This window comes from Ammospiza caudacuta, chromosome 2, assembly GCF_027887145.1.
Source record: "Ammospiza caudacuta isolate bAmmCau1 chromosome 2, bAmmCau1.pri, whole genome shotgun sequence".
In the NCBI taxonomy this organism is placed as follows: domain Eukaryota; kingdom Metazoa; phylum Chordata; class Aves; order Passeriformes; family Passerellidae; genus Ammospiza; species Ammospiza caudacuta.
This window is the reverse complement of record NC_080594.1, coordinates 10,970,896-10,998,779: the sequence shown is the minus strand read 5'-3', so window position 1 is coordinate 10,998,779 and position 27,884 is coordinate 10,970,896. Positions and strand designations below refer to the sequence as shown.

Below are 27,884 nucleotides of genomic sequence, written 5' to 3'. Positions count from 1 at the left end.
TCCTCCCTGTGCCTGTGACAGGGGGCAGTTGCTTTCAGTATTCAGATTGTCTAGTTTGGAAATGAGCTGGTGATCCAAGTATGTGCATGGGCCACTTTTACTCTGTCACCCTGTGACGATGGAAAGGCTGGCTACAAATTTATCAATATAAGTGTATTTTTCCCTTCAATGGAGTCAAGCCAGAAATAATGAACAGCAACAACATAATTAGGATTCAAAGACAACTTTTAAAGGTGTTATGGGAGAGAGTTGCTTAGTAGATGCAAATAGCCACCAAGGAATAGAAATCATGGTTGATTTACATTGAGTGAACATCTGGAGCAACTGCTAAACCTGAAACTGTGGAAGAGAAATTCAGACTATTGACAGACAGAACAAAAAGAGCTGTACAAAAGAAATATTATTCTCATGGAAGTATTTATCTCATGTAGACTGACTGGCAAGACTTCAGACTGCAAAGATTGTGTGTATGTGTACTTATGTGTGCACATGCATAGACTGTTAAAATACACTGGTTTATAGCTTTTTAAATACCTTTCTACCCTGTAGTGGAGTATAGTGATTGAAGTAATCTACAACCTAAGAGAATGACAATAATATTCTGTTTAAACAGACTTCTGGCTAATCCAAATTGGTGGAACAACCAGGTTGTTAGAGGAACATCTGTTCATACTGCTGAATTTCAATTTATTTGCTTTCATATCTGTCCATAAAACTGAGACATAGTTCTAGTATGAGACACAGTGCTATGGGCCAGTCTATCACCAAGTGGTGATGTGGAGGCTGGAAACACATAATAGTCACAAGAAAATTGTGATGAGGCTTTGGAGCCTGAACTGGATTGTCCCCTTCCCAGTGAGGCAAACAGGAATTACTCCAATCTGTCACCACTTGGGAGTCCTCTGATCTCCTGGTATGAGTGCTCCAGCATGGGGTGTTTCCCCAGCATTACTTGGTGTCCTGAATTGACTTTAGAATGATTTGGTTTCTCAACTGAGATTATTTATCTCATCAGACTCACTGCCTTGTTCTCAAGAGATTTGTATGCAAATTACACTTGCTTTCAAAACCTTGTGTCCCTTTTCTGTTTACAAAATGATCAACAGGGTAAATGTCCCTTTTTTTTTTTGTAGATATGTTAGAAGGTCAACCTTAGACTCTACATTTGCAGTGTCTTTTCCATCTCATGGTGTTTAGCATGTCAGACAATTGAATCAGAACAATACTCTTTAAACCCTGTTTTTGTATGCATTGCAAGAAATTATGCTGCTAAACCACCTGTTTTGATACACTGCCTAATAAATATCAGAATCCTACAAATCTGATCAATTAACTATATATCTGAGCTGTAAATTCCTTTAGTTAAGGTCGAATTTTTCCCACATTATTTTCCTAAGTAGGCTCTCCAGTATCAAGGATATACACACTAGGGTTAGCACCAGTTCACCTGGAACAGTACCTGTTAAACCTATCCTCACTAATACTCACAGCCCCTGCCCTTCAGTAAAGTTTTCATAAGAAAGCACAGCAGAAACCTGTGTAAGAAGCCAGCAGAGAAAGGCTGTGACACTCCTAATCACAGTGTTGTTCACATCAGTTATTCAAGTTGAGCACTGCTCTTAGAATTTAAGCCAAAGAAGATCCTTTTCATTTGTCTATTCCTTTCACATATGGTGCCTTTCTAACCACCACTTTTGCTAGGAAAATGTAAAGTTAAGTACTGAGTGAAAGTCTAATCCTCTTAGTGATTTTCAGTAGCATTGGACTAGTTAGGTTTTATTTTGATTGTTGTTTTAAAGATGTGCTGACAGCACAATGTAAAATGTATTACATGTAATGTTATAAGCTGAAAAAGCCCTTGGCACTAAAAGCTAATGTTTCTATAGTGCAAAATGCAGAGAGAATGAGTATTAATATAAGTGATGTAGTGGATAAATGGTGAAATAGCTGGAGCCTCTGTGTTAAAGAAACCATAGAAAGGTGCTAATGCTGCTCTGACTAGTGGGACATGATGGGACTTAGGAATGGACTGGACTTAAAAATGTGTTTTACCAAAGAAGGATTGGCTGAATGTGGAAAGACCTTAATCTAAAGTGGTGCATGATTAGAAGAGATCTAAGTGGTTGAAATTTGTAGGGCTTCCCATGTAATCATCTCTATGTAGCCCTTGTTCCTTTTAGCTGAATTGCTATCATCCCACCACAGACAGGGTTCCACCCCTAAACCTGAAATGGAAAATAACCTGGCTGCATTACTAAATTCTCCTTCTTTACCTTTTGATGAACCTAGTCTCTACATGCCATGATGATAATAATATCATGCAAAGGGAAGAGCTACAGGCAATTATTTTCTTCTAGATCTGAACTAGCATATTTTGGATATTTTATCCCATGAAACTCCTGAAGCAAAGAGCTTCAGAAAGCTTTTTTATTCTGTGTAAGATAAAGGAAATGTGCTAACCACTCCAGAATTAAGCTCATATTTTATTCTGCTGTCTCTCATTTTCCTCTGTGATGTTGACTATGCTCAGGACTACTAAAAGAATTAATGTATGAAATGAAAAAAACTTTACTGACTTGGCAGGTTTTGGTATAAAAGTAGATTTAACTCTAAGATAAAATACAATAGAAGGGAGAAAGAAAGTTTCAGTTAAATACTTTGAGTTGCCCTCAAAGAAAGGCAATTACTACCAGGAAAACATACATTTATGAAGTATATAACCAGCAAGCAAAGAAAACAATTTTGAAAACTGAAGATGTATTTTCTCTTTTTTGGGTGCTATCCTTCTCACTCCTGTGCTTTTTTTGTGTGAGTTTTCTTTATTGCACTTGCTTTCCTGGTTGTCCCCTCTCACATCCTTGCCCTCTCTGTCATGTGTTCTCACTCTTTCCTGTGGCTGCACTCACCTGAGCCCACAAAAGCCTCCATTCCATCTTCTTTTGCGTCCCTTTCTTATCTTTTAATTCTTCTCCCACTCTCTCCTTTTACTGTTCCTTGCCTTTTCTCTCCCATTATATATTTCTCATGCTTCCCTTTCACAGGAGCTCTCTTCATGCTTCTCCCTTTCTTCAACAATGCCATGTATTATTCCCTATTGAGGAGAAGCAGAGGGGTTTCATTTTACGTTGCAGAATCCTGGAAAGGTTTTAAACTCATCCTTTTTGTCTAGAACCTGTGATTCTGCTCTCTCACCCATTTTCTCTCTTCACGTGACCTCACTCTCTTTTCTGCACCACCATGCCCTTTCTCCCTTGCTTAACACTTCATGGCCACTCAATCTCATGCCCTGGTGCTCACTTTCCTGCACCCTTTCTCCTTCTTTCCTGAGAGCTCTGTTTGTCACAAGGATTCCTTGCCCACCATTTCTCACATATTCACTGTTTCTCACAAGCTGTCCTGCTCATTCTTATCCCTGTCCTCACAACCCCTCTTTCTTTTGGCCTTGCACTGTCTTCCCCTTTCTCGTGACCTCACCCCTTCCCTCACAAACTCATTCTCACTGTGTCTCCTGCCTTCACACGCAATTCTTGCACATGCCTTCTCTTTCTTGAACAATCTCTCTTTTGCACACCATCTCTTGCTCATTCTTCACTATGTTATTCCCATTCCCTTCTTCCCATGCCCCCACTCTTGCTTCCTTGTGTTAGCTGATTTTTTGCATGCCTTATTTCCCAGTATGCTCTCTTTCTCACAGTCTTTCTCCCTTTCTCTCACATGTGCACTTTCTTGTAGCCTTGCTTGTGCATGCTGGTGCTTCTTTGCACACTGCCTTCCCAAGCACTTGCCCTTTCTCATGATGCTGTTTTTCTTGCACCCTTGCTCTGCCCTTTTTGCTTTCCTTTATGTGCTCTCCTGCCTTCAACCCTGCCCTTTCTTGCACCATCTCCTTCCCGTGCCCTCCTCTTTTCTCATGAGTGTTCTCTGTTATGTGAGCATTCCCTCTGATGTGGGCTTGCTCTGCCTTACTGTCATATTTGCTTTCTTTTTCTCTTGTACACACATCCTTTCTCACATCTCACTCTTTCTTTCATGCAGGGATGCTTTCTCATGCTCCCTCCATTTCTCACACCTTGATTTCCCTTACATTCCCTTTCTTGTGCCCTCACACTCTTTCTCACAACCTTGTGCTTAACCCTTTTCAAACCTTGGTGCTTGTTTTCTCACTCCATTTCTCTGCCCTTCTCCTTGTGCTTTCTCCCTCTTTATTTCTCTTTATTTCTCCTTTCTGGAGGGAGTGGCTTTGCTTCTCTTGTGACCTCCCTCTTTCCAGCACCTCCTTGCACATGCTGGCAATGTCTCCTGCAACCACGCCCTCACACACCATGGGTTTTGTCACACCCTTTCTCACACTTTTGCTCTCTTGCCCATGTCCTCCCTTTGTCACACCCTTGCACATTACCCTGCATTTGAGCTTTTTGGTGCCCTCCCTCTCTCATGTGCTCGCTCTTCCCCTACACTTGTTGTTTCTCGTGTGTTTACTGTCCACACACTCCCGTGCTTCCTCTTGCACTCACAACCTTTCCAGTCCCTTATGTCCACTCTTCCTCAGGAAAGCTTTACTTCTCATCCATGTAAAAAAAGCCAATCACTTGTTTGTAAAATTTTAAAAGTTTAATAGTAATAAAATGGTTATAGAAATAGCAATAAAATTAGAGTAATAACAATTTGGACAATTTGGATTAGGACAATATAAGACAATAAAAACAAAGAGTTACGGACATCCGGGTACCTCTTTCTGGGCAACATAAACCCCAAAAAAAACACACGTTAACAGAGGGTTAACCCTTAAAAACAGTAACCTGTTGCATATTCATACAGCTCATACATGATGCATAAATTCCATTCAAACACAGGATTCTGTCTGGTCAGTGTCAACTTCTTCCTCTTAATACTGACGGCGTCTTCAGAGATGCGCAAGGTGGGAAGAAGTTCGTTTCTCCTGATAATGGAGCAATAAATTCTCTTTCTCTGAAAGATTTAGGTGTCCTGTGGCTGCTATCTCTCTGTGGGTCCTTTAAAAAAAGATCTTTAAAAAAAAATCTTGCATAGCATAGTTTCTGCTTTAACATTTCGTTAAAACCTAAAACTATATTTTACACACTACTTGAGAAAATTAATACAGCATTACTTTGTAAAACAACACATATAATATTCATTTTAATATTTGTGAAATGCCAACCATAAAATACACTTTTTTTTTTTCACAATCCAACATCTCTGTCTCGTGCTCTTTTTTCTTGTCTTCTCCCGCTCTCACTCATGGCTTCTCTTCTTTCACACATTCTGTCTCTCCCTTGCTACCCCATCCCTTTCTCTCTCTTCTCCCCTTGCTCCCTGTTTTGTGTGCTGGCTCTTTGTGCACTTGCTTTTCCTTTCTCACAGAAGCTGTGCTTTCCCATGTTCTCCACTTGCCTCCTCCTCTTGCTCATGCCCTGGCAATTCTTCATGCACATCCTACTCCTTGTGCCCTCATCTTTCACATGGACCTGCTGTTTTTCCTGCACACTGGCTTTTTCTTATGTACTCAAGCTTTCTCACACTCTTGAGTTCCATCTTGCTTACACAAGATCTCTCTTTTTTGTGCCTGAGCTCTTTCTCATGTTTTCCCTGTTTCAAGCATCAATCCTCACACGGTCTTTCTCCATTTCTCTAGTTCCTCCTCTCCTCCCTCTCTTATCGTTCCTCTCTTCCCCCCTTCTCCTCCCATCTTTTTCTGTATACTTTTGGTGTATTTTCTTACCCTTTTCCTCCCCCCACCACTCTCTCCTTTCACTGTTCTTTGTCCCATCTTTCCTCTCCCTTTTTAGCTCTCTTACACTCTCCCTTTCACACAAGTTCTTTTATGCTTCCTTCTCTTCATTAAATAATCTCTTCATCAAAGTTGTGCTCTATTCCCTATTGAGGGAGCATTTCACATTTCCCTGTGGTTGCATTTCACATTGCAGAACCCTGGAAGTGTGTAACAAGTTTTTAAACTCATCATTTTTGTCTAGAAGTGCTCCATCCACAACTTCAGATGGGGAGGCTGAACCATCTGAACCATCGTTGCTACATGGCAAAATACTTACAGTGGTAAAAAATAAATGCAGTAATAAAAAAAAAATGCAGTTGCTGTCAAAACCCAGGCTCAGCTGGATGTTCAGCACTTCCATGTGTTTCATAAACTAGGCACCAATTTCTCAGGAAGCATTAACTCATTAGTTTCTAGAATAGGCTCAAGTATGTAACTTGAGTATTTTCAAGAAGTTCACCATGAAATATTACTCCCAAAATATTTATTCTAGTTTATCAAGAATCTAGCAGACTGAGGCAAATAAATATCCATTGATAAACATTGTGCTTGCAAAAATTAGTCATGTCTTTGAACTGCTGCTCCACCAGTCAAAAATATTGCCTGTAAAGCTTTATGTATTAATAATATAACTTCAAACATACATCTGTGTTTATCTTCTGTCATAAAGGAACAAATGCCTTTAAATAATAATATACTATGTTAATTTCAATGGTGTTGCTCTGCTGTAAGTCATGCTGCTATAAATTTGATTTATCCCTTAATTAATGCAGTTAAAATTAGTAATCAAAATTCATTGGGAAAATATTCAGTGCAGATCAAAATGGCAACATCTAAAATTTAGGATCATCAGTTAGAGTGCCTTTAGTTTTGCCATCTGCTTTCACTTAACTCTTGAATTATGAAATGGCAGTGTGTACATATAATCCCATCTCTTGGAGTTGTGGGATAAATGTGAAAATCTTAGTTTCTATTAAAATGTTTATATTCTTGGTGATTGGATAAAAAGAACCTTACATGTGCATTAAAACCCAGAGTTCAAAAATTTAAATGCAAATTGAATTTTTAATTCTAGCCATTATCATTATTTTGGGGACCTAAACCATAACTGTTAAATTCTGGGTGCTGGCAGCACTGTTTCTCTCTAATTTTTAGTAATGGGGTTATCTTTCTGCATCAAATTAACTTTACTTCTTTTTTTTTTTCCTGTATAGAAGTACTAGCTAGAAAACATTTTTATGGTTCATATAAAAGTTTTCATGGTATATGGTTTTCATAGTTTTCACAGAAATTTTCATGTAGTGTTCAGTTGGAGATTTACACCTGGTTTTACTCCTTCTGATCAGATAGTATTCATTTTTACTGCACCCTCAGCTTTAACATGGCAATCTGTGGTGTCTAAGTCATGATGCTGTGAACTCCAGCATTTGGATGCTTACTAAAATCAACATCTATATGCCTTTTCAGAGAAAATAAAACTAAGTAAAGGATTTCAAAAGATGGGGGAGGTAAAACACACACCATTATGCAGATCACACAAGCATCTTCCTTTTTAAATTACAGTTAATTGAATATATTTGTAAGTGTTCATCTCGGTTTAAATGTATTTCAGGAGGGCTCGATGGACAGCCTGTATGAGCCTGTCCCAGAGCATCAGGAAGCCAAGGATGCAGCTGCCCTTGAGAGCCAGGCTAGCACTCCAGTGAGCACACAGGGAAACTCTGGGCCACCTGACAGGTCCATGTCTTTGGTAAGTAACATTTCATTCCAAAGCATGCAATGCATTTTGCAAAAAAACTCTTGCTGTGTACATGGGCATGTGTGTTTTCTGCTGGCTTATCTGCCAGTTTGAGCTATTTGGACTCTTTAGAGCCACTGCTCACCTCTCATCTCTGTAGCCAATGACCTGATTTCTGTCCAGTCACAACCAGCACCCTTGAAAAGCAGGTCATGAGTTTCTCTACAGCAAAGGGAGATTAGTGCAGCTGCACCGGGCAGGGGAATCTCTTTGCAAGTAACAGAATATGAAAGCTCTGGGTACAGTTATTGGTATGGTTTGTCTCTAAAGAATCTACTATCACTGTCTTTGGTTGTCCTTTTTATTAATACAGAAAAATGCATTTCTAAAGCTTGAGTAGCAGGAATTTTGTAACTGATGGCCTCTGGAATAAACTTGACATTTTACTAGACCTCATTAGGCAAACATTTGAAGAAGGTTGTCTTCTGGGCTTTTTTTCCCCTTCCTAAATGTTGTTGCCCTACTTAATCCTTTCTTATTTGCATGTTATTGGTATAATAGATGATGCTTTTAATATACTGTGTTAAAGTATTTGTCAATTTCATAATCTTATTTATTTCAGAATCTCTGTTCTCTGCTTTGTAATGTGCCTTTGCTTATAATTACTGTTTCTATTTCAATGTAAGATGCAGTCTGGGGATTGAATGAAGGGGAAATCAGGATGTTCATCATTCAGAGGAGACTGTCCTCCCTTCAGATATTGTGCCAAGTTTTACCCACGTGCACTCTGGGTTAGGTACCATGTACCTGTGATACTGCTGGGCCTTTGGTGCTGCAATATCACACAGCAGGTTTGCACACAGGATTTGCCTGGAGAAAGTGCTGGAGCTGGTGGGATGGGAGAATGCCTGGGGAATTATGGCATGCACTTGTTAAATTGCTAAAGGACTGAAAACAACTTGTTGTCAGACCCATCTGCAGTAACCACCTCACTTTGTGCATGTTCCTCTCTTCCACATAATCACCTTGGGACTGTAAATAATGGTCCTGCTTTTGAAAGTGTAGCAGTGCAGAGATCTCAAGATGATTCCTCACAGCATCAGCCTGTGGTGATGATCTATGAGCCTGGGCTCTGAAATGTCCCTACATTATAATTTTACTGCAGTAGGTGGGAGATGGTCTCCTGAGTGACAGGGCTTTTCCCCATTACCAGGCTGTGGTCTTGTCACTATAAGAATAAGCTACCAGTTAAGAGTGTAGAATTGTGGTTGTGAAATGTGGCTGTAACCTCATCCTAGCTTGACTGAAGTATGTTCATTGTGGGAAGCTCTGGGTATTTGTATTTGTGCACTGCATGCCATTCTACATGCCCAAAGATGAACATTATAGTACAGTTGCTACATTGATCCCTTTGCCATGACTCCAACTTAATTTTCAATGACTGCTACACTAATATTTCCTTGGCCAATAGATGTTAATTTGTTAGAAGCAGTATTTAGACAACATAAAATGAAAAAGGCAGATTTGTTTTTTTGTTTGTACCCAGAATAGGATATATGACATCCTAATGGACTTAGCAATAGAAAACTAATAGAAATTGCCTTTTCTTTTCTCAAGGTATGGTAAAGACACACCCATGGCACTGTGCTCTGCTATGGTTTTCACAATGTGTAAAACTAAGGCTTAAAACTTCAGCAGTTATTTACATCAGGCTGTTTCTTGCTTTTTCTTGTTTTATTCTGCTTTTTATGTGGCGGCATCTTCAGACTTTTCATTGTATTGGGTTAGAGTTAGGCTTTATAAATTATTTGGCTAAAGAAAAATAATCAACCTATCCAGTAAAGCATGTTGTTTTCCTTGAGCCAGTCTGCAGAAGCAGATTTGCTACTAGTGCAGGATTAGAAAATCCCATACTTTGAACAAATTTTAGTGAAATATCTTTCACATTGTGGGATAGTACTGCATAGCACATGAAGGTACGTGTATAACACTGAATAGAAGAATCCAACACTTTGGTTTCTGCTAGAAAGTAATATAAAGGAAGTATCATGTGTTTTTGTTTTCTTAAAAGAGATGTTATGGTGATGGCACATTTGTTCATCATTAAATATACAGCTCATTCTCAATAAAAACAACACTAAACAGGGTAGGCACACTTGGCTTACTAGATACTAACAAGCTTCCCAAGGCTGGCTCTAGGTTTAATTTTCTGGTTTAACAGAAAATAAAAGAGTTAAGCTCAGCACTTAACTAAAAATAACTGGATGCTGTGTCACTGTGCTGGCTATAGAATCAACACGATTATTTATAAAATACTTTCTAGAAATGGAAAACAAGATTAGTGATGACGTGCCGGCAGAAAGACCTATGGAAAAATGTGGCTGAGGCCAGAGGCCTGTGTGTAATCTTATCTGCTATTTCTGGCCTGTGAGTTATTACAGCTACACCTTGGATGAAGCCGTTAAGCTTATTAACCGAGCCCATTTGTACTTCTCTCCCATTTTTAATTCCGTCACTCGGTTCCAGGCTGCAGGACAGCCCCCACAGCATGATAAATTCAGGACATTATTGGCTCCACTTAGCCATCCATCATTATCCAGTAATGCACGTACATAAGTGCACTGCTAAGTAGGTATGGACTGGAGTGAATCTTTGAATGGTTGGCTGAAGCACGGCAGGTTCCATGGAGCTGCTAAATCTCCAAAGGGTGGAGCTGCCTGGCAGGGCACACTTCCTCCTCCAAAGGAGGCTTTGGCCCTTCCTTTTTCCTATAAAACTTCAAAATCAACAGGGCAGGCATGCAGGATCAGATCTCCTCACATTTAAAAAGGTGATCAGGGCTAGGGAAAATTCTTCCTCGTAATGCAACCAAGGTAGGGATACTCTTGCAGCGAACTCATCTGTTGTAATTTGTCCTAATCATAGCTGGGCTGGGAAGTTCTTCTGGTGATTTGGGAAATACAGGGTAGTGTGGTCTCTGAAGCTCTGCAGGACATCATTCACTGAACACAGTCTTTGGGCATGTCTTTTTGAACCACGGCTCTGGTTCAATCTTCTGCCCAAATGACACATCCTGTTGAAGAAAAAGCTGTCTTTCATGTACACTGTTCTTCTGCTTCACATGACTGCAGAGACCTGTTTAGTATCCAGAATTATTTGCCAGGGATGTTCCCACTCTGGGTTCCTGTGGTACTATCATGAGCCTGTTATTCACGCTTGTCTTTTGATTTTAATCCTCCTGGAGAACTGACCTGTTAACTTTGTGATTACTTTGCCTGTTGCTCAGCTTTAGTGATATTCTCAGAAAGAAAGAAAACAATAGATTTATGGAGTTGTTTTTGTAGTTCACGCATAGGAAATCTAAATTGGGCGTTCCTCAAAAACTGCTGGTAGCCATGAGCACATAATGAATCACATGGGTACTCTTTGCCTGTCACTTTTAATGCTATTAACTGGGAAACTGAATTTCTACCTCTTGTCACCTGGTGTCACAGTCTTGTACCTCATGAGCTGTCTCCAGCTTCTCAGGCAAAGAGCCTTCAGTATTAAAACCATTTTCATGTATGTCCTGTCAGGCTGAAATCAGCAAATGTCAAAAGATCCAAATATTTTTAACTTGTTGACCATTGACTACCCTATCTATCAGAAGAGTGCCAAAAATTCAGTTGTTCTAAGCTGTTGGCAGGAATATCAAACTCAGTTGCGATACCTGCCTTAATCTGCAGTGTTCTAATTGGCCTTTGATCCCAGTGAGGGCAAGAAGAGGGCTGCTTATCTGGAATGGTCATTTCCCTGATTGCAAATTGTAACAAACACAGGAGCTCTAGCTTTTCTCAGCCAGCTTGGAATCCCAGAGGGTTTGATTCATTTCCTTAATTCAGAGCTTTATGATAAAATCAGGAAGAAAAGGACTTTATCAGTAATTTCCTCATGCAGGGTTTCTCCATATGCAGTTTTTTCCTAGGAAACATTTGGGATAAGGAAGGAAAGAATTGTTCCCATAAACAAGATAATTATGCTTTTTAGAGAATGTGCAGAGTAAAGTCAAGGTGAACCTTTATTTACATTCTAAGATGATGAAATTTGTTTTTAGAAACTAGTTTAATTTTATAGTTACACATAATTGTAAATTTAGTGAATACTGAAAAGATACTTTGAAAAAGTACAAACCAGAGTAATTTATTCTTGTACCCCAGTTTAGCCACCTGATTCAGAAAGAGCAGGAAGAACATGTTGAATGAAAGGTGCCATTTTTAAATGGTAATTTTAGTCCACTACCTATTTCATTTTGGCACTGCATCCCATGACATCCTGTGAACCCACATTACTCATCACCTCAATATATGATGCACTGTCATCAATGCAAATTTGCAGGACTTTAGGAATTGGTTTCAAGTTGTGGAGCAAAAGATTAAACCCTGTTTCATGAGCTACACCAGCTGTGTGAAGATGTGAATCAAATCTATGTATATTGCCACAATGGGGCCTGTCTCAAATTTTTTCCCTGGATCCTATACAGATTTTATGTTAGAATACCCTTTGGTCTCTGACCTCCATGGATAATGCTTCCTTTAACAAACCTGTTTGAAATATTTAATATTTTTCAATGAAATTTGACACTACCCTTTTAAAAAAGCCTTAAAATCACTTTTTAAATTTTTTTTACTTCTCTGTAGTAATTTCTCTTGAGTTATTGAAAATATTTGTCCCAAGACTAAAATGCTTACACTTTTTTCAGCAAGAAATTTGTCTTACATAGCCTACATTATTTCAAAATGAGTGAGAAATTTTGTATACTCTTTTAATCTACATACAGCATCTGTGAGCAAATTGATACAGGCAAAAAAAATGATGTTGAAACTGCGTACAGTTATTAACAAATATCCATGCTAGAAGGGCCTCTTACACTCAGTTAAAATAACTTAGCACAGGAAAAGAGCCTTTTCTTATTTTCACTCTGTGAAAAAGCTTTAAAAAAATCTTTGAGTTTTATTGGGAAGAGAGGAGGGGGAGAAGTATAAAATGCTCAATTTAAACTTACATGGTTTTATGTAGTACAGGTTTTGGTTTTTTATCATGTCACCTGGATGGCATTTTTAAATTACTGTGGTCAGAGCCATGCAGATGTAGTTAGTGCTACAAGAAGGAAATAAATTAAACTCAATATCATGAGAAATAGGTCCAGTTAGACTAAATTTACAGATTTATAAAATAATGAATGGTTATATCATTTTTTTTAAAGCTTCTTGTTGCACAACAGATTGAAGTGGTATCATCATGGACATTTTTAACCCAGTTCCTGCTTTTCAGGCTGGAAGAAATAAATAAGAAGAAAGTGATCCAGTGCTTGGATAACCTGTCTCAGGAGATATCACAATAATATAGGGACAGAGATCTCTTCTGTCCTAGCCTGACATCCTTAGGTTTTCCTACAGTTAAAATTAACCTCAAGTCCATGGTTAACTGCACAGAAAAACACGCATTGAGATGTTTTGGCATCATTTGCCCAGCAAGGCACCTTTTTGTTCTCTCTTTCAGCAGCTACATCACTTCTCCTCCTTCCCACACTTGTCAGGGTATAAATATTTATTGTCTGGGCCCTGGGGCCTGTGTGATCTTGCTTCCAGGCCAGTGTTTGATTCTGATTTGATTCTCTTTAGAGTTTTCCATTTTATTTCCTGCCCTCTTGCACATTCCCTTCTAAGTTTGGGTTTACAGAGCCTGTGTCCTGTGTCCATCAGGAAACCACATCCCATTGCAACCTGTGGGTATTTTAATCCTCATAAAGTTCCAAAGAGTCATACTATGGAAGAAACATGAAATTCATTCCTGAGGTATGAGCATGGTTCTCTGGTTTTTCAGGGGTATTATGGTTGTCAGCATCCTGGGAGCTATGGATAACTGAAGCCTCCTGAAATTAGGCTACATAATTACATATATTGTTTGCTGCACTGTGTCCTCCACAGCTCCAGCTGTTGGAAAAAGAAAGACTGGAAATGTTAGTGGCTATTAAAAAGCACACATCAAAAGTATATAATTCATTGTCTTTTCAGTGACAAAAATAATGGATTTGGATTAAACATTTTGGATTTTCATAGACCTTTTTTCTCTATCTTTTTAAAAGGAGTTTCCTGACTTTGAGAACACACTGACCAAAAAAAGAAAGTAAGTTGAGACCAGTTCAAGGTCTATACAGTGTCACTCTCTTTGTCTGTACCTTTCATCCTTGTTGTTTTATTACGGTTTACCAATGTTGCTTTCATTCTCACAGAGTACATGTATTAATGTTGCAGCTGAAGAGCACATTGTAATTCTTTACTAAGGTTCTTTTGCCATGACTTTTTCATATCCACACAGCTTTCTTCCAAAATATCAGAACCAGGACAGCTAAAATCAAATGCAGTTAATCTGAGCTTAGTTTAACCATATGTCTGCTTTTCAGAGATTGAAGTGGTAACCTATTTTATAGCATGTTTGCACCATTGACCTGATAATCTCCTGAAGAGGTTTTTTTTGTTTGTTTGTTTGTGTTTTTAATCCAAGCAAAATATTTGTTTGCAAAATGGTTCGGATAAAGCAGGTCAGACATAATTTTATGAATTATTTCTGTGATAGCAACATGTTTTGAATCCATTCATGGATACAATGCTGTGGTTTGAGCTAATGATCAATATTTATTAGCAGGGAGAGCAATTTATTTTGAAAATTCTTTTTTGTGCTTCATGTTGAAATCTATTGCATTACTGAAGTGGACCCCTTCAAATGAAATCTGAAATCCTTCCTAATGGAATGATACAGACAAATCTTATCTGTCTGCTGTGACAGACATGAAAATCCCTGGAGTTTTTGTTGGTCTTTGTTTTTTTCATGTGTAGGAGGGGCCCCAGTAGATTCAGAACATCAATGTTATCTGTGTCTGTTGCTGAAAAATCTCAAAATGGGTAAAGATTTCTAAGAAAATTAAGAGCTCTTTTTTCTTAAATAATCTATTTCTTGTCATCTGATAAAAACAGTGGTAACTTATCAGCTTCAAACACAGAGACATGTGCACTCATCTGTGAGATCTCAACTCTATGTCACCAGTCAGGACTCAAACTCCTCCCAAAATTTCATTAATTAAAATATGTCCATAACTTTAGTACTCATGGATTTCTCATAATTCTCTTACACTGTAGAGTCAAACTATTGTGTAGGCCTTATCAAGCTCTACCAGGTATGATGAAATCACCTGGATGTGTAAAAGTGTTCTGCTTAGATCAGAACTAGGTCTGCCCCATGAAAAAAAAAATAGTCTATAGCTAAAAATGTCAAATTTTACAATGCAAATAAAACTATTCTTTTTGGAACCTAATCCTATTGTAAAAAAATTATCAGAATTTAGAAGCATTGTTGAGATAATTTGACTGATAATTAAAAAAAAAAGTGAGTTGGAAGAAAATAGTTCAAATCAACATGAAAATATTTTGTAATGAAAATTATTTCATTGTGTCCAGCCATCACTGTCCTGGCATGGCACTCCCAGTGATAATGCAGAAATTTCCCCATTGATCTTTCATGTAGATATGAGGGAAGTGGATGAGGAATTAATCATTCTGTGTTCCTCACAATGGGGCAACAAGGAAGCACCACACTATATGGAGTAGCAGAAATAGCATAAGTATTCCTTGTTTAGACAACAAGAATTAAACAGTGGAGTTCTGAAATCACAAAATCCAATAATTTTAGAAGGAAGTAGTGGGTAGAGACCATTCCTTAAAAATCCCCCAACAGTTGAGCTGCACCCTCTTCCTCAGGAAACCCTTCAGCACCTACATAACTGAGGATGCAGTCCCAGATTTTGTGCTCTTTCCCTTCTGCTGATCATTCTCACACATTAGACAGTCCCTGCTCTTACCTATTCCAACCACTGCTCATAAAGTACTCTACACTGGGTTTTTAATGGATAAAATGAAACAAATTAACCTTTATTCAAAGATTTTTTCATTTTTCCAATCTATTCAAGTTGTCCTCTATGAACTACTGACCACTGATGGGACCATGAATTATGTGCAAAAAAGCTCAAGGTTTACTGGGGCTTTTTGCACATTGAAGGTCCTGGGGATGCTATGTTCCTATGTAGCTCCTTGGTTCAATCCCTTATCATGTCACCAAACCTAAAGCAATAATTCTGAAAGTTGTAGGACACTTCAGATCATGTCTAAAGGAAAGCATCTCTTCTTTTCTTCCTGGTGGGTTCCCTGGATTCCAGCATGAATTCTTCACTTCAAAAGGAAACTTGAGTCACATATTCTTGCAGAATGGAGCCTCAGATCCTTTCAGAGCTTTGTGTGGCATGTGGGAGTAGATGACTGGGTGAATGAGACAAGTAACTACAATTAAAGCCACTGGGAATAATACAGCTAAATCCCTGTGCCCTGCTTTGAAGAATTAGTTTGAAAATACCCATATTTGATTAAACAAGCTTTAATTTTTTCATTCTGACTTTCAGCTAATGGTAAATTCTTTTAATTCTTTTAGATCCATCCAGAAGTCCATGTCTGAAAATGAAGCATTTGGTTAGTAGCTGCTTAAATTATCTGCTGTTTACTTGCTAATCTCAGAGAGCCAACTTTAATTAAGGGTCTGGTTTGTTTTACAGCTGTTGGAGCAAATGCAAAGGAAAGGAAAAAATAGAATTAAGCTATCAATATATTCCCCCCTCTTCCCTGCTTTCCACACACACATCTGTAGGTAAATATTGAAAATAAACTAGTTAAATATAGAAACTACACTGAGATAAAGAACCTGTTATGGGACAACATTAGAAATACTCAGCATTTCCCATGTTTCTTTTAATCATTTCAGTAAAACCCTGAAATGTCTCTGATCTAAGAAAATTCAGGTCCCTGCCCTTTCCCATTTTAAACTACTTTGTGAGAATTTTCACAAACAAGATCACCCAAAAGGCAATTCAGGGGTTTTGTTAAACCCATCCTGATGCTGTGTATTGTTATCTATGCTTGGGTTTCAATGGGTTCTATCTTGTAAATACTCTACAGGAAATAACAATCAGCTTCTTAAAAGTAAAATTTCCTGGATTTTTTTTTTTTTTTTTCAGTGAGAGCTTCCTGTTCTCATGCTTTCATTTATTCTTTGGAGTTTTGGTTCAGTTGTTGTATCTAGTCCTTGCTGAGCACAAAGGCTATTGTATGTGGCTGTAATGATGTGGCTCTTTTCCACAACGTGTCTCAGAGAGATGAAAGCTCCCCTGTGATAAGGCTTCACTCTGCAGCCCTGCACAGGGAACACTTTCATGCAGGACAGCAAACAGGCTGTAATGAATTCCCTGCACCTGACAGGATCAGCAAGAGTTTTCACAAAGAAAATTTATTGAGTGAAACCCAGCATTAAGCAAAACTCAACAAAACAAAGCCAAACAAACCCTGAAAGCACAAACCCCAAATAGCTGTCTGCATGTTGTGAAACACAGGCACTCTGAAGTTCACTGAAGGAGCAGGAGAATGGCCATCTCCTTCCCAGAGCCAGCCTGGTTCAGCCAGCCAGGCTGAGACAGTCCAAGCCTTGGAATCACAGGGCACCCCTGTGGGCATCCTGGATGCTATTCCTCGCAAACACTCCAGCTCGGTAATGATAGACTTAAATAATAATAATAATTATACAATTAATACAATGTATAATTGAATAATTATACAATTCCTGGAAGCAAAACAAAGGCACAGATATTCTATGGGATCCTAGGTCTTAGATCCAGGGTTAAGATAACAATCATTCTGATCATGTGTTAACAGTGTTAAATGAGGTATTGGACCACAGCAAAAGATGATAAAACTTGAAATAAATATCATCCATCCATCCATCCATTCATCCATCCTCCTATATTGCAAAATCATTAGTTCATTTCCATGTCTGAGCAGATGCTCCAGGGTTCTGCAAGCTTGTTTGATTTGCATGCTGATGCTATTTTTATAGAATTTCCTGTTATTTCGCAGGTTTGCTATGAATTCAGGTGACTGCTCTCTGTGCTTTTACTTTAGACAGGAAAAATGTGAATGGCACACTTTGGCAGGGTTCCAGGAAGCCAGAGAATGATTCCTACATCAGAAGGCACTGCCAGCTTGAAGGTAATTGCTAAACATATTTCAGCTGACTTTGCATTTTCAACAAAGTATTTAAAAGGGCACCTTGAAAAATTTCTCATTTTTCACCAATAATCCAGCTAAAAAAATTGTCAGGTCTTTTAGAGGTTTATTTTGTCCTCAAGAGGGGTAAAAGTTGTTAGAATAAAGCTTACCTTAAAACTGGGAAGATAAGAACACACTCTATGACCAATTCACTCTGTAGTCCATGGGCCAAAAGAGACTTTCCCTGCAGTAAATTGCCAGAGTTGTGTTGTGTAGGGCTTGCCAGTTTAGTAATCTCTGTTTCCTGGATATTTTACACAGCTCAAGATATCCAACAGGAAAAGGGTGCAACTTTTGTCAGAGGAAACTTTTTGTTGCAGGTGCAAAAGAGAGTTGGCCAAATTTTAGATGCAAGTACTTTGTCTGTTTCTCTTTTGAAACCTGTTCTGACTAACTTTATTAAAACAACCTTACAGCTAATGTTAGGAAGTTGCTAATGACACTGCTTAAGAGTGTACCGATATAAATTCATTAAAATAACATTGAGTATTAACAAGTGAGCAGTTACCTCACCTATTTAAACACAAACTGGACTTTAAAAATCAACATATAATCTGCTTGATGTTGCTTCCAGGAATGGCATTTATATTTGTGCTTTTCAAAGTTAAGGTAGAACTCTTACTGTTGTTTAATCAGACCAAACCAGACAAGGCTCAGCAGAAGCAGGAGCCAAGATATGTGAGATTAAAGTGAATGTATGTCTTGTTCTCAATTTTAACTAAAAAAGTGGGGATTTCTCCTGCACAAATGGTCTAGAGATCATCCACTGATAGGAGATTCCACTATTACCTGGATATGTCAAAGAAAGCAATGGACAGGGTGCCAGCTTTCCTTCTGAATTTAGTTCAGCTCACCATTTCAAGTTAAACTCTTAAATGTTTGGAAATTGATCTGAAATTGCAATAGGTATTGCATTTGCCCATCTATGGGCAAATTTGGTTTCTTGAACCAGAACCAGAAATAAGAGATGACAGGAAGATTGAGAGGAATTATTGTACTGAGCTAGTGAGGGGGAAAGGGACCTTCAGTAAATGTCATTGTCTTGCAAGGAACAGGTTCTAATGATAGGTGAAAGAAATATTGGGTGTTTCCCTCCTGACAAGTCTTACTTTTAACCACAACCATTTTGGAATGATTCTTCCAATGATACTCCAGAGGTTGCTGGATTGGAAGTGGGGAGAGGCTGAATAAGAAAGTAGAACTTTTTGACCTTCCTCCAAAGTCTTTTCTACTCCAGGCATTTTTTACCCTTTTAAATATCCAAAGCATGCAAAAGAAGCAGTGCACATTTTAAAAGCTGACAAGTGTTGTAATTGAAGGGCAGGGGCCCAGAGGGAACAGGAAGCAAAGCTGGCAGCTAAATAAAAATCTCCCTTTCCCCTACTGCAGTAAAATTATTTCAAGGGAAGTCCCCTTCACACAGTGGTGAAAACATTTGCAAGGAGATTTACAGTGTATCGCTATCGATCAAGATAATTCATCACTATTGATCAAACTTTTCTCTTAGCAGAGATAATCCTTCAAGGTCTGCACATCTATTGCAAAAAATTAATTTCTGTTAGATTTTAATAGCTGTGTGTTGTGGTCACCACAGACTTCTCTGCTTTCTTCTGAGCTGTATCCACAAACTTGTCTCAAATCTCACTAAAATAATTGTAGGGGCTGAGCCTGATAGCCTTTAGATGAAGCCCTTGATTACATCAAATGTATTATTACATCTACAAACCCAAGTTTTCCAGGATGAAAATGCAGTGAGCACCTACATATCATACGGACACAATAGTGGAAAACATCTGCCTTTGCTCTCCAGGCCAAACTCAAATAATCAGCACACGATCTGCCAGCCTAAAAGCATCATTGCTGAAAAGTTGACTGTGGAAGTCACAGTCATTGGGTTTCCATGAAAGATTATGGAAACAAACAGGGAAGAACCAACACCTCTCAGAGCCAGTGGATGTCATTCTCCACTGCTCCTAATTCATTCCACAGGAGGGTGACTGGTATCTGTTGGCAGACTAGGAAGGCAAGAACACTGCAGCTCTATCTGAAGTTCGTTTATATATTTTGCATGGGGTTTTTTGTGTGCTTGGTGGTTTTTTTGTTTTGTTGTTGTTGCTGGTTGGTTGTTTTTTACAACAAACATCTTATTCCATAATTCAGTGGGCTGCAGAGCTGATCTAAGCAAGATGTGAGAGCACTGTGGCTGCAGGCATACTATGGCTAAACAAAGGCATTGTGGTTTGGGGGGACCACTTAGGTTTGCTTTAATAAATTGCTGTTTTAACTTGGGTTGGAACAATATTATGCCAAAAGCAGTGTCACTGTATATAGGTTGTCAGGGGCTTTCTATGTTGCCCCACAATTGTGATTCAGCTGCAAACAGCTACTCAGCAATGGTATTTTGGATTAGACTATAGCAGGACTTTGGGCAAAGAGCTGAACACTGCAGGATTGAATTTCCAGAGTAAGCTGACAGAGTGTAGGGATGTGATGTACAGAGATGCCTGCAGGAGATGGAAACAAGTTCCTGAGGACCAGAAAGAACCCAGTAATGTTAATCTGGTATTGCATGAGCACTGCTTAAAATGAGTTATGGTGCTCCTGGAAGTCCAGCTAGCTATATAATGAAATAAACAACCAGATTGTCAGATGCCAGGCCCTCTGTGACTTAAGGGAGATTTGTAGGTGCTTAAGACAAAATCTGGATCAGGATCTTATGTGCCTCTTTGAATCTAAATTTTAATAATCACATTCAGATTTTTTTTCCATGTGATAGCTAAGGAATCTAAGTCACAGAATTATTCCCTGAATTACTCTTTCTTTTCCTGTTACTAGTAGGGAATGCAATCACTTTTGCCTGCATACAGTTAGTTTTTGTGGATCTAGATGTTAAGTAAGCTGTCCTTTTGCAAACAGGAGAACTACTGATGCTATAAGGTATTGCACAGAAGCAATAAAAATGCCAAATTAGGATTAATGAGGAAAAAAGATTCTTGCTGTTTTCTAGTGAAAACAGGTAGAAAAGGTAGTGTGATTAGCAGATATTTTTCTTCATTATTTTTTTCTCCCTGCAATGTCTGAGTGATCCTGATATCTGTTCTGATGTAATCTAATCACTAGGGCTGTCCTACAGTTGCACAGTGGTGGGTGCTTTGCCTTAAGACTGGGAGTAAAAGTAGATCTTTCAAAGTAAGCTTACTTAAAATATTTTTCCAGACTTGTTTGACCTATTATTGCTCATTGTTGAAGTGAAAGTTAATACTCTTCCCATCCAAACATCCACTTATTGCAAGAGAAGGAAGGCTGTTCATCCTTTGAAAGCAATTTCTAATCTAATCTAAATTAAACCGATTTAAGTTGAAAAGATAATTTTTGCCCATCATTTTTTGTATGAATATTCTAGACTTTGCTGTTGTAAATGAGCAGGGCAAGAGGAAAGTCACAGTGGGGTTCTGGGTTAGTAAACTGAGGACTGAGTACAGGAGAAATAAGCACGAATGAGTTTTCTTTCTGTCAGTCAGTTTGCCAATTTGTTCTGCAGCCTCACTTCAAAGCAGTGTAAGATAAAATGTGCGCTTAAATGATATAAGATTAACTTCAGAGAGTCAAAATGTCAGCTCAAAACATCAAGTGCAATTCAAATTATACTCCTCATTAAAACATAAAGCAGGACATTTTAAAGCATGTTTTCTCTTTTTTGGTCATAATTCACAGAAGATAATATTATTGCTGATGGAATACATTTGCTCCAAGGAAAGAAGATAGAAGAAACAACATGTCAGGTGAAACAACTACTCTTTTTTTTCAGAATCTAAATTTTCATTCAAATAGAATTTCATTTCTTGTTTCCATTCAGCATTTGCCTAGCCTAAACTTCATACTCAGCATGCCTCTGTATTTTAGAAGCTGATTTTAAAAGAAGACTCTGGTGACTTCCAAAGTTTTTCGTGATTTTTCTTTTGCAGGCCATATGGATTTCATTGCCTAGAAAACCTCTTCCTTCCCTGAGTGAATACATTTCTGCTAAATTGATGTGCTAGAACTGTGTCTGGCAAGATCTATCCTGAGTGGTTAGATCTGTCTTGCATGATCCATACTGGCACATGTATCCTAATGCTCTCTGAATTTCTATCAACATATACCATATTTCTTCTTCCTACATCTGTACTGGTCATCCCCCTGGCATGAGGAATGAACAAATTCTGATCACTGGGTTTGCATAATCATGGCAACAACATAAAATTAGGGAACAGCCCATCAGATGGTGAGCAGCAGAGGTGAGGAGAAAGATTTGTAGCTCTGGAATTGGAATGAGTGGTGTTTGGGTTTTATTCCACTTCCAGTCCAATGTTTGCTCTGATAATGTTTTACTTCAGTTCCTATCTGTGGCAAACCAGCTTAGCTCTGCTGATTTCACAGGACCTAAAATTTTACACAGTTTGGGACTAAAAATGTGTAACACACCTGTATATATGTGTGTGTTCTAAATGAGGAATGAATACAATAAAATTATTTAGAAGCTGAAAATCTATTACATTTTCCTTTGCAGAAAACTTTTAAATTCAAGGTGAGCAATAAACTTTAGAAAAAGCTCTGAGCTGAGCTTCCTCTCTTGTTTCTATACAATGTCAGGAGTCCTTTTAGATGTTTAGGTTAAAACCAAGAAAAAGCCCGTACATTCATGACCCTCAAGGGATCTGAGACAAGACAGGGAACAGTGAAGACCCAATGTTTAGGCAGTGCTCAGCTCCAGTGTAGGTCAAAGTCAAAATGTGGGTTAAAAAAAGAGTCAAATGATCTGCATGTTGGGGGGCAGAAAATTTCCATATTGGAAACCAAGGAAAGTCACTGTGTCCCAGGTACCTCCTGCTTTCCCTCAGGGCTTTGTCTGTCTCTGCACTCTTAGTTTGTTCTCATGATTATCTCCTCTCCCAGCTGACAAAAGAGTATCTGAGGAGGAAGGAAAGGAGAAAAGAACTCTTCGTTCTTTTGCATCTCTCATTGTCTTTGATTTCTTTCTCTCATTCTCTAGGTACTGTGGAGAAAGATTATTCTTTGATTTCCTACAATAGCTCTTCTCTTAGTGTGAGGGATCTCTGGCTCTGTCCCTATCCTGCCATGGCAACTTTGGGACTGGCTCCTGTAAAGGTCCAGGAGATCATTCCTTAGACATGACAGACTATGGAGGGGAAAAGGGAATAAGGCCTATGTTTGCTTTAAGTATAAGCTCCCATAAAATCCCTTAAAACTTTTCCCCATGAATTATTTGTTCCATTTTAGAAGCAAAGTCCTTTTTTTGACTTCTCAAAGCATTAGAGGATTTTTTTTTCAGGTGCATGAATAATGAACTGTAGGGACTTCGGTTCCTCCAAACTTTGGTATCAGTTTAAGATCTATTGCACTTGTTTTATAGAAAATTCAAGTTTAATGGAATTATTTTGAATTTTAGTGATTGTTACCTCATGTCTTCGTTATAATATGTCATCATTGATATAATTATTATATCATCATTAATATAGTTATTATATATCATCATTGATACAATTCTCTTTTAAGCTTCCAAAATAGTCTGATTATATCTGTTTTCATTTGCTGCACTACATTATGCACACAAACAAGGAAATGCTGAAAGAACAGCATTATGGGGGAAGCTCTTTTTCTGCAAAATCAGCACAAATGAGTGCCCTCATGAAGTGCCTGTCTGCTGATGCACACAGCATGGGGAACAGACATGAGGAATTAGAAATCTGCATGCAATTGCTCAACTGCAGCCTCAGGATCACAAAACTGGGCTGGGATAGCTCACACAACTCAGCTGTCCCAAAAAGTCCAGGGAATTACAGGCTGCTACTCCCAGGAATGTGATGGAGCAATGGGCACAAACTGAGATACAGGAAATTTCACTGAACATAAAGAAAGCACTCTTCTAGTATAAGAGTGGTCAGACACTGATGAAGCTTCCTAGACAGGGTATGAGAAGTTCATCTTTGGAGACATTCCTGTCTCCAGCTTGCTCTGGTGACCAATTCTGAGCAGGGAGCTAAACTAGACAATCCCCAAAAGAGCATTCCTACCTCAGCTGGTCAGAGGGAGTTTGTGATTCTGTGGGCCATGGAAGAGGCAAATTTACAAGCAGGAGTAAATAGCACAGATTAACACCTTAGATTTCTTTTTCCTCTCGTTGAAGGAAAAAAAATAAAAAAAGAGAAAGCAAGTAAGTTTCCCTGAGTGCTTCACAAAAAGCTTTAATCCTTCTCCATTTCCTAAATTGACATTCATTCATTCCATTCATTCTGTAAGTGCTGGAAAATGGGGCTTAAAACAGAAGTACAGGTTGAGGGATATAGCATGAGCACTGCTGCAATAATTGTACCTTTCCATAAAAAGTGCCTTTATTTTCTGCACCTTTGTTCTTTTTTACTTGTGTCTAGCAGGGCTCCCTTGATGGCTGGAAGCCTCTGTAGCATATTGGGAAAGACATAAAATACCAAGTAACGCAGTCTTTGGGCTAATACATTTTCAAAAATGTTTCATGCCTCATTTCTCACGTAAATTCATAGGTTGCATTCAGCCTTCAACGTGTCATTCATATTCATGAAAGGAAAAGGCCAGTGTTCATCACTTTCCTGCTGAGCTGCAGGCACTGCCAGGCTTGCCCCCTAGGGGCTGCGGCAGTGCCCCAAGGAAGGTGGATTCCCCTGGAGTTCCTCTCCTGAGGACACTGTGACCAACAAATGGCTTATGGGCAGATGATCAAAGTATAAATAGTTTTGTCTTAGTTCTGAGGATTGTCCCATTTTTCTCCACATTGTTAATCCAGCTCAAACTCACACCCTTGGTGCTCAACACCCCAGGAAAAATGAGGTGAACAATGAGGTGAACTAAGCAAGACCCTTTTTAGAACTGCATCAGTGATGCTCCTCAGCTGGGGAGCTGCTGCTTGCCTGCCTTTCCTGTTCATTGAGCAAGGAAAGCCAAGATCTAGGATGAGATCCAAGGATCCCACACTATAATGCACACCTCTGCCATGGTGCTCCTTTCACTGTGATGTCTCCAAGATCTGAATCCCAGATAACTGAGGAAATCAAGATAGTTCAATTCCAAAACAATTTCAGTGGGTGGCAGCTGGTGTATGTCAGTCTTTTGCTTTCATATCCACACAGTACCAGCCTGAAAAACTGCTGAGCTCTTGTCTATATTTAATTACATGACGCTAATTATGCTTATTCATCTTATGTAAGCTGTATTATTTAATATATATTACCTTTCTTACTATCTAGGTGATAAACTATGAGCAATGGATCCCACCACGAATTCACAGTCCAGGTGTGCCTGGTAACAGTGAAATGGTGAGTGACCATGAAAATTGTGAATTTCTTTCACCAGCAGCTGGGAAGAACAGGCTGTTTTTTCCTGTGCTATATGTTCTTTTTCCAAAAGCTGAAAGATCTTTATCCATATCCAGGTTATTAATTGTGATATCTCTTTGTCTTCTGTAGAATACCTTATTATTGCTCTGCTATTAATCATTATATTTCTTTATCATTTAGAGAATATTGTATTATTGCTGTGATTCCCAAGACAGAATCTGCCTGTTATCTTAGGCTGCCTAGTTTGCCTTGCACTGGAGTACCAGCCCAACATCATGGGAATATTTCAAGGTCAGATATATATGGACAGGAGCATAGGAAAGTCTGCACAGTACTTCTCTATACACTGGCTGACCATGGCTTTATCAACATTTTTTAACAGAAAATTTATCCAAATTTGGTGTGTCTTACAGAACTCTTTTAAACAGAGCAAGAAGTTGTCTATCATCACACACTATTTTAACATTAATTATGTGCAGCCATGTTATTACTGAAGCTTCCCAAACATTAAGGTACCATAACAATTAGCACTATGGACACAGTAAACACACACTAATATATATCTTCTCACTATTAGTCTGTACTCTGAATTTAAGCACATTGGTAGGCATGATTAAATCATTGCACTTCTTTGGGAAAGGCAAAGCAGTTGAAGAAAAATCACAGAGATTAGACTGTGCCATGACTAAATTCTTTCTACTGAGAAGTGACATGCTGTGCAAGTAGTTTTATTGAAATTAATGCAGTTACACCCAGGAAAGAGAGTGCTCAACAGGGCTGAGATTGCAGGAATCTGACCAGCAGTGTTTCACACTTAGCTTCCAAATTGCTGTATTGCTGTCACCAGGTTAATCCTCATAACATCTCACTGGGCAAAGATTTCTAAGGTATTTAAAATACCTTTGTAGAAACTGGAAACAGTTTATCAGACACAATTTAGGTCTTTCTTCTGTAATGCATTTTAGAATGCATTTTTAAAATGTATATTTTTTGTGCTTAAGTATTTCTGCACACTTCATGCAAATTATTTGCAACTGAAGGGCAGCCTGTGATTTATTTTTTATACAATTCATTTTGATTTGTGAGGTGGCATGATTTTTTCATCACTAAAGCCCATTAAGTAGGGAAATCAATAATATTCTTGGTTCTTGTTCATGCGGGAATTCTTTCCTTATAGATAGCTTTGCTTATAGATTGGGGCAAAGCACAGTTCACCTGATTCTCTGGTTTCTACACCAAAGAATGTTTGGATAGGCAGATAAAAATCCATGTTTTAATGCTTAGGTAAGCCAAAATAAAATACTGTAAATTTAAAAGCTGTCTCACCACCAGCTGATACTGCATGAGCTTTTTTCTCCATGAAAGAGAGTTACTGCATTTATTATTTAAGCACTTATGACTTTTCCCTAACAATGGACTCTATGAAATGAGTGCTTTTAAGGAAAAGAGGATTAGAGTCTGCCATTAATGAAATTATCTGAATAGATTATCTTCCATTTATCTTGATGTCTCCATGATGGAAATCCCAGAGCATAAATCAAAGTCATCATGTTTCTTTTGTGTCGTTACTTACAAGTGAACAAATTATTATTGCTACAAGAGATCTAATATGAGAGCAATATTAGCATTTTAAACCCCTGTGATTTATTTTGCAAAGACATCTCACAGTGAGAGACTGAAAAATTGCACCTCAGTTTCTCTTGTTAGCTGAGGTAAAAATGCATTCCTGTTATCTTGAATTTGGGAGAGGAAAGAACTCTACAAACAAGTGAAGGACAGAAAAAGCACAGGAGAACAGTTGGTGCTGATGAGCTGATGTCCACACTGTGCTCACATCCTCTGTTGGACACCAACCAGAAGCTGGAGGTCATCAGCTGAACTTCTGGAAAGTGTCTTTTGTTTTAATTTTATCTGTAATGAGTTCAGGTTGTGGCACTTTGTGACCAAAGTGCAGCTTTCAAGGATAGCTGTGAAATTCACTGCAAAGCTAAGGCACTAATGAAGCCATGACTTAGAGGGGACACTGGAGACATGAAATGGTGTCAACTCTCTTCCTGCTCTGCTCCTGAGGTGGATTCCCAGTTTCCAGAACACTGCAGATCTCATGAAATATAGCTTGCTGCTGAGAAGGAGGGAGTCTAAAGCCAAGTGCTATCCACTGTGGGAACTTTTGCATTATTGTGATTAAAGAAGGAGGACTCCTAGGGTCCTATCTTTAAGGAAAGAAGTCAACATAGGCTCCATCAGCATCAGTGAGATTAATATCACCCATGAAGGCAGCCCTTAAAGGTGTATCTAGACATATAATAAAAACAGCAACAACAATAATAGTAATAATTATTATTGCAAATAATAATAGTAATGATAATAATGATAATAATAATTTACATAACTAAGATTATTTTATCATAACAGTGTCTGAAAGAACAAAGCAGTTTCAGATTTTTTGGGCTGTGTACATTATTTCACTTGGTCCTGTATTGAATACAAGCAGGACCAAGTGAAATAAACAAAATATATGTTTATTTCACTTGGTCCTGCTTGTATTCAGTAATGCTCGGGTATTCAAGAAAAGTAATATGCAAACAGCAATACGAACAGTGGTCTAAGCTTGATGTTTCTTAGTTGCCTTTCACTCTTTTTTTACCTCTTAGTCTGAAGCAAGGAAAAGCCTGACTTTCACAGCATTGTGTCAATGATCAGTTCTTTGAATCCAACACTTGGTCATTCTCAAGATAAACATCATGTTACCCTTAGTTTTTATTTTTACAGTTTGAATGATTTTAATGTCTTTCTTGTTTTGG

The 27,884-nt window shown here is 38.4% G+C and overlaps 1 protein-coding gene across 1 annotated transcript in view; it reads left to right on the top strand.

Moving 5' to 3' along the window:
• Nucleotides 1-21,211, top strand: part of LOC131571510 (putative uncharacterized protein ENSP00000383407) — a 37,324-nt gene extending 16,113 nt beyond the window's left edge. Inside the window, exons 3-7 of the mRNA XM_058824258.1 lie at nucleotides 7,404-7,541; nucleotides 13,654-13,694; nucleotides 16,047-16,084; nucleotides 17,564-17,650; nucleotides 21,114-21,211. Of these exons, the coding sequence (XP_058680241.1) occupies nucleotides 7,404-7,541; nucleotides 13,654-13,694; nucleotides 16,047-16,084; nucleotides 17,564-17,650; nucleotides 21,114-21,211 (402 nt within the window). The remainder of the gene's footprint in view (nucleotides 1-7,403; nucleotides 7,542-13,653; nucleotides 13,695-16,046; nucleotides 16,085-17,563; nucleotides 17,651-21,113) is intronic.
• The last annotated feature ends 6,673 nt before the right edge of the window (nucleotides 21,212-27,884 follow it).